Source organism: Planococcus citri, chromosome 5, assembly GCF_950023065.1.
Source record: "Planococcus citri chromosome 5, ihPlaCitr1.1, whole genome shotgun sequence".
Lineage (NCBI taxonomy): Eukaryota > Metazoa > Arthropoda > Insecta > Hemiptera > Pseudococcidae > Planococcus > Planococcus citri.
Genome location: NC_088681.1, coordinates 56601414 through 56608859, shown reverse-complemented (window position 1 = coordinate 56608859; position 7446 = coordinate 56601414). Strand labels below are relative to the sequence as shown.

General features: G+C 35.1%; 1 protein-coding gene across 1 annotated transcript; it reads left to right on the top strand.

The window, feature by feature from the left end:
• Window positions 1-4742: 4742 nt before the first annotated feature.
• On the top strand, window positions 4743-6770 carry LOC135847198 (uncharacterized). Its single transcript, XM_065366648.1, has 5 exons — window positions 4743-5049; window positions 5142-5338; window positions 5433-5725; window positions 5805-5944; window positions 6031-6770. Exons 1-5 carry the CDS (start codon window positions 4748-4750, stop codon window positions 6479-6481), a joined length of 1383 nt encoding a protein of 460 aa, XP_065222720.1. The 5' UTR covers window positions 4743-4747; the 3' UTR covers window positions 6482-6770.
• Window positions 6771-7446: the final 676 nt, after the last annotated feature.

Genomic DNA, 7446 nt, shown 5'->3' with positions numbered 1-7446 from the left:
TACATCTCGAGTTTTGAAAGGATATGAAAAATCCTATTCGGTGATGGAACTCGAGTTACTAGCAGTGGTACATTTATTAGCCAAAAATTACTACCTATTAGCTGGCAATGAAGTGAACCTATATATAGATAATATAGCTGTAACCTATTTGAAGAAAAATGAATTATTACCAAATAGGATTATGAAATGGTTATTATACCTAGATAACTTCAGAGTGAATATTCAACATATTTCTGGATGTGAAAACTCGATCGCAGATTTCCTCTCAAGGTATTCTTTTAACATCACCGAAAATGATAAGAACTTCACGGTGTTTCTATTTGACTACGTACCACCGAAGTGTTTATATACTGAATTTCGACGTCTTCGAGTTGTTCAAAATAATGATGATGTCGTACGTCATTACATTTTGAAATTTCCAGAAAAAACTCGAGTCGATGATAAATTGAAATTAGTAGTGTATCAGAACCAAAATGACTACGATTGGAGAATATTTATTCCCAAATGTTTACAACGTGAAGTTATCCAACACTATCACTACGAGTACGGTCATGTTGGAATTACCAAGTTAATTAAGATAATACGACGTCATTTTGATTGGCCTGGAATGACTACTCAAGTCTATCAGTTCGTGAACGAATGTATTTCCTGCCAATTTTCTCAAAAAACTTCAACTCGATTATATGGACCAATTCAATCTATAACTTCAGAGTACTTCAATCAGATGATTTGCGTCAATAATTTTGGTCCACTACCTCCGAGTACAGCTGGATGTGATACTATTTTTGTAGTAGAAGACCATTTTACAAAATATGTTCGACTGTACCCAATTTAAGCCAATAACTCGACTAACTTGATCGAAAAAGTTAAAATATGGATGAATGAATTTGGAATTCCAAAAATTGTGCTGAGTGATAATGGACCTCAATTTTCTTCAAACTATTGGCGAGATTATTGGAAAAATATGAATGTTAAAGTCCGATATACATCACGTTATACTCCGAATAGCAATCCAGCTGAAAGAATTATGAGCACTGTTGGTTCGAGTATCAGGAAATATTTAAGTGACAAACAGAAATCATGGTTTCAAATATTACCTGATATTGAAAAGAAACTTAATTACACAGAAAGTACCGTAACAGGCTATATACCATTTGAAGCTGTGAAGAGAAGATTAGTTCCAGATCCATTAGTCGATATCGTAAAAAAGCGAGTTTTACCATCGAATATTCTTCAAAAAATTCAAGAAAACATGAAAAAAGATCGAGATCGGAAACTCGATTATTTTAGTCGATATCGTAAGCCTATTATTTTAGAGAAAGGTGAACGAGTCTTTGTACGAAATCATCCAAGATCATCAAAAGCAAAAGGTGTTTCCTCAAAGTTATGTCATCAATGGAAAGGTCCTTATAAAATAATCAAGAAACCTTTCATAAACGTGTACGAACTTGAAGACGAAAATCGACCAGGTCATATAATACGTGAGAACATCCGACATCTGAAAAAATATGACCAAGTTACAGATGACATAAAACCACCACCGATAGAATAGGAGCCTTTGTCTGCTTGTCTGAGCCTTCTTTCTGGTCTTTTTTAGTTTTATGTTAATGATAATTTAATTAGAATGTAAATAATCACAAGCCTCTTAGAATTATTCTAATTTGTATGTTTTGTAAATATTTTTATGTTCACAGAATAAAGCATATTCGATTTGTAATCGGAACCATGTCCACCCGATGAAGACGACAAAAGAAAGCTACAGTGATTTCGAATGTATACCTGAAAACCTTGAGACTCGAGTTTTGTTCACGCGTTCGAATCAGAATCGTCGTCTACGAATAATTTTTGCCAAAGTCGACTGTCCCATCTAGTATAAAATTCGCACCGCTATAGAAGAGATGAAACTAGCTGAAGATATCGAACACTTATACATCGAGAGTGAATTTCATCGTATAGAACTATATATACGTGATTTCATCACAATGTCATTCGCCGAGGGAGAATTCGAAGAATTAAAACCAATCTTAGCTTCAGACGTTCCTGCCTATTCGAATTTCTCATCGTCTGTCACGTTTGAGATTTTGGGCCTAGCTAGTTTCGTCGATGACGCGATCAAAACCCTCTGGAAACCATCCGTAAACGGCGTAACGCCGGATCCAGAGTCCACTAACTCGAATAAAAGTCATGGAACTGATAACTCAACCGAATCAGTATCCAATTCGCAATCTGAAATTCCAGCCAAAATGCTCGCAATCGAATACCCGGTAAATTCACCTGAAACGGACAGCAAAGAGAAGAAAAAAGTAGAATTTGCAGATGATACAAAACCCGGTGATAATAATGAATTTAACGAGGACGATGATTGGTTTTACGACGACTATTGTGACGATGATTTTGTCACTGACTCTGAATCCGAAGAAGTAATCGAGCTCCTGAATAAAACGTGCCAAAAAATCGATAACTTGAAGGTCACCGTCACTAACGATAAGCGCTGCGTTCGTGAATTACAAGTTCGATTAACGCGATGTGATGGAAAAACAGTAAATCAGCTCAAGAGTCCCGATGAAGGTGTTCCAAATCCGAAAAAGCCAGCTACAGAAAAAGAACACTCGAGTATACCAGCTGTCAAAATTCCTGAAAATTGTACGAAACTACTACCTCCTTCGCACGCACCAATTTCGAGTACCATGACCATTGAAGAAGTAGTGGCGAAATTTAAAGCAAATAAAGAATTGTCTATCGAACCGGTCGCTTCTACGTCAAGTCAGCCTTCTACTTCTTTTTCGCAATCGAATTCGACTAACGATAAAACTACTTGTGGAACGTCATCTAGTAACCAACAACCTTCTAATACGAATCAAGATAATCCTATTCGAGTACCTGCTGCTGTTCCAATTCAACCATCACCAAGGTACCTCTCTGTGAGATTCCCAAATTTGAATTATGGAGAAATCGATGGTCCACAGATATTCTCAAACGACTTGGTGGATCGTGAATTAATTCCAATTTGCGAGATCGTACATTACATTCCGTATAATTTCCCGGCCGAATATCAACGAATAACGATTAACTGGAATCCACCCGACCGAGACTTCCCGAACCATCATTTAAGGTTGTGGAATGCGATGACGAGAGGAACGTACGTACACTTTAAGATAGTCATACCGAGGTACCATTTGTATAGACAAAGGCAGACGTTTGAATGGCCCCGAATTCATCTGGAGGCTGTAGCCTGGCGGAATCATTTGAACCTGGTTAGGCGTACGTTCCGAGACGAGATTTATCCAGCGATTCATGTTGTACCACCGATATGGTCTTATAATCGCGACTCGAGTTTTGATTTTTTACTGACGATTTTGAGAAAGATACATAATGATAACTTGGAAATCATTTTCGATCCTACCCTCGAAGTGTCTCTAATTAACGATGCTGCTTTGACTTTCTTCGATCCGTACGTTTATTTCAACTTTGAGGTACTTGATCATGCCAAAGCGATATACGTGCCATGGTTAGACGAATTCCGTTTAGTATCACGAAGAACCACTGATGTGCCAATAAAGTTGACACCGGATATTCATTTTCACGTCAATGAAACCCACAGTATTAAGTGTCATGTGGTGGATTTCCAAACTCGTAGAAAACATGAGGCTCACCATGGTACCGTAATAATTGGCCGTCAGCAACTCGAGCCTTATATCATCAGCTACGATCCATCAACGGTAATTCTCAACCTAAGTGGACCTCCTCAGAACACCTTGTCTAGATCAGCTCGATGTAAAGTCAAGATTCCTGAAGTCCGATTGATTGGCATAATGCGGAGCTTAAGCTTGATGACTCGAGATCAACTACAATTCGAATTCCAGCCGGTAGAAAGATACCTAATTAAGCATACTCGAGGCGGTCGATGATCAGAAAAATGTAATGGTCGAAGTTTGTCTTTATTTTGTATTCGAGTAATTTGTATCGATTTTCGGTCATGTTTTGAATTTATGTACCAACTGTTTTGTAATCGTCGTGTATTTTGTTTGGATGATGTGTTTTTCCGATTATTGATCTTTTTTCATATCTTTTTTATTTGTACTCGATTGTTTGTTTCCTTTGAGAAAAATGTAAATATGTTGTTTGTTAAAAGTTAACTGAATGTTTAATATTATAATAGATAGAATGTTTTTGTTTCAAAATTTTGAATGGTGTTAATTTTCCCCTCCTATCGATTTTCTTTTTGTCGGGGGGAGAGTTTATGTCATATAAGGATGCCTAAATAGAAATAGTTAGGCAATTATACTGGCATAAATTCGATGATCCTCTTCAAGGCTAAAATCATAGGTGGGAAAATTGATAACTTATGACGTTAGGTACTTACCTACCTAACATCAGTATGTTTTCGGTAATTCGAGTATATGAACGTGTTCGTTCGAATATTTTTTATCTTTTTGATAATTCGGGCCGGACACTCACGTAGATAGTGCTAGTGAGCTGGCAAATGTTTACATTTTTCAGACGGGGCTTTTTGTTATCAGTAGATATTACGAGTAGAAAATTAGAAATTTTTAATGAAGTTGAATTTTTAAACATCTTTTGGTACTTCATTTCAATAATTTTCCATCATTCTTATTGGAATTTTCATTTGTGAAGTGTTCAGCTGTGAAGAATGTTATACTAAGAGCCTTTAAATTCAACTAAATGAATGTTAATTTCATAATTTGTGGTGAATGGTGATTATCAATTTTCAATCTTGAAAAAAAAAATGCTGGAACAAGAAGATATAATTGCTCATTTGGACAATCACTTAAAACCGTGGTTGGACGGCACTGCAATTTTAAAGGCTGAGTACTTGACCAAAGTTGGTGTGAAAAAGAAAAGCCCCCTGCATATCATTGGATTATGCCGGCAAGTATCAAAGCCAGCAGAAGCTCCCCATCGCATTGACTTCAAATTCAACACCAAAAAACCTGGAAAATATGCAATTTTAAAGGGAAACTGTAGCTGTACAGGTGGTGCTAGCGGCAAGTGTAAACATAGTACTGCGTTGTTACAGTTTTTAATGAAGTAAGCCAACTTTGAATCTAGTTCAGAAAACTTTCACATTTTGGTTTACACTTTTGTTCAATACCTACGAATATATATTCTATCCCTTTTAGAGTACCGGCAAGTGAATTAGAAGCACTAAGCTGTACAGACGATGTATGTCAGTGGATCAAGGGTAGCAGTGAGCCAGACAGTAAACCAATAGAGATTGTGCCAGTTAGTAAATTTTGCCATTTTTATAAACCGATTGCCGCAGCTCCGGCAATCCCAAATTTTTTCAACAGTCCTGAATTCAAAATGATTATGGAAGGTAGTAATCTGTTTTTAGTTTCAAATGTTTCTCATTTCACTTTCATCATTCAGCATCCACGTCTTCAACCAGTGATAAATGTTGTGTTATGTAGGTGCTGGTAAAAATTCATCATTTTTCAAGCATCATGCTGGTAGAAAACAAGCAACCAAGGAAGAATATCGTCTGTCATCTCAAAATAATATGACTAATGTTCGTATGCTGCTTACTCATAAGGACCCAAGTTTCCCCTCTGATGATTTCAATATGGAATGCATCGGCAGTATTTCACCGGAGCAAAGTAATTTCTATCACAACAATGTTATACTTGATGAAGAGAAGGCTCTTAGAATATGTATCCATACAGTGAACCAGGCAAAAAGTGATAAATGGCTAAAAGAAAGAAAGGTATGACACTATCTAGTAGTAAATTTCTGTAACTAAAATTGTGTGCTTTTCAATTCTAATTTATAAATTTATTTCATAGCTTAGAATTACGGCATCGAGGTGCTACGAGCTGTACACGTATTTCATGAATTCTGATGTACAAGGAACTGCAAACTGGAAACAAAAACACAAAAACCTGTTCAAAACCACAGTTCAAACAAACGACATGGAGTATGGAAAGTGCGTAATTTGTACATTGCTTTTGAAGCGTAGGTTTGAATATACTTAATCCATAAAATTAACTGTATGTCATTATCTTTTCCTAGGACTCATGAAGAAACTGCGCTTCAAATTTATGAAAAACTAACGGAATGCAAAATTACAAGGCTAGGATTGACAATCAATATCAACGTTCCCTATCTTGGATTTTCTCCTGACAGAATTGTTTTCGACGACGAGATTACTTTACTGGAAGTGAAGTGTCCGAGATTAGGAAAAACATTATCAATTACCAAAATGCTTGATAAATTGGATTATGTGGAGAAACTTGACAGCGGATACTCCTTAAAAAAGAATCATCCGTATTATGGCCAAGTTCAACTGGCTTTATGCCTCAGTGGTATAAAAAAAGGTCATTTCATTATTTATAACGAATTTGAAACAAACGTTTTTGTTATTGACGTGTTATATGATGAACAGTTTTGCAAAACTTTAGTTGGCACACTGACTATAATTTATTTTGAATACCTTTTATGTTTTATATGCGCTAGCAATTAATTAATTATGTATTAGCTGTGAAATTTTGTTTCTATTTCACCTCGTATTGTTTTATGTTTTATATGCGCTAGCAATTAATTAATTATGTATTGGCTGTGAAATTTTGTTTCTATTTCACCTCGTATTGTTTTATGTAAGTGCTTTATATAGGTACTCATTTTATGATATTCCTGCTTCCAAAATGAATTTTATGCTTGTATATATGTGATAACTGTTCCTACTCTACCTCGAATCATTTTGAAATATATTTTACACTCGTACATGTGTACTGTACTTATTATTAAATAACAACTTTTTGAAGGAAAAAACGTGCAGATTTATTTAAATTCGATCACAACTATCACATAAGCAATTATACATTGTTTGACTACTTAAACAAAGTACACTGATAGGTCATAAATCAATCACGCCATAAGGAGCATGCACCTGATTCAAGTAAATGGTAAGCAATAAGAAAAAAATGTAGAATGCTGATTGAAGTTGACTAAATTAAAAAACCATTACATTGAATGATTTGGAATAAAATCTGAAATACTAAATACATTTCATTAGAAGTTAACAACGAAGCAAACAAAACCTATGTACAGCATTCAAAAAACAAAGCAACAACACTGGAAAGCAAAAATTCAAAAATGGTACTTGAAAGTTGAGATGATTAGAATAGAATTGAATAATACCAACACCTAGTACATATGTAGTTTTAAAACAAATGAAACAAATCAAAAAATGGTAGTTAAAATGATTAGAATCGAACATCATAAAATTACATACACATAACACTGTACAAAAAAAAGTAAAAAAACAAATAGGCCTATCAAATAACCAACATTAAAAATAACATGAAAATTGAGACAAAAATGATTGAAACTAGAATCTTTCATCCGATAAAATAGGGGAAGACAAATTAACGATACCAGCTATAACTTCTATCATAATTTGAAAGTAAGGATATAAATTCCAAGGTA

Coding starts and splice junctions, on each gene's coding strand:
- LOC135847198 (XM_065366648.1), top strand. CDS start 4,748: ATGCTGGAACAAGAAGATATAATTGCTCATTTGGACAATCACTTAAAA. Junction 5,339..5,432: donor ATTCAAAATGATTATGGAAG/GTAGTAATCTGT, acceptor TGTGTTATGTAG/GTGCTGGTAAAAATTCATCA. Junction 5,726..5,804: donor AATGGCTAAAAGAAAGAAAG/GTATGACACTAT, acceptor TTTATTTCATAG/CTTAGAATTACGGCATCGAG.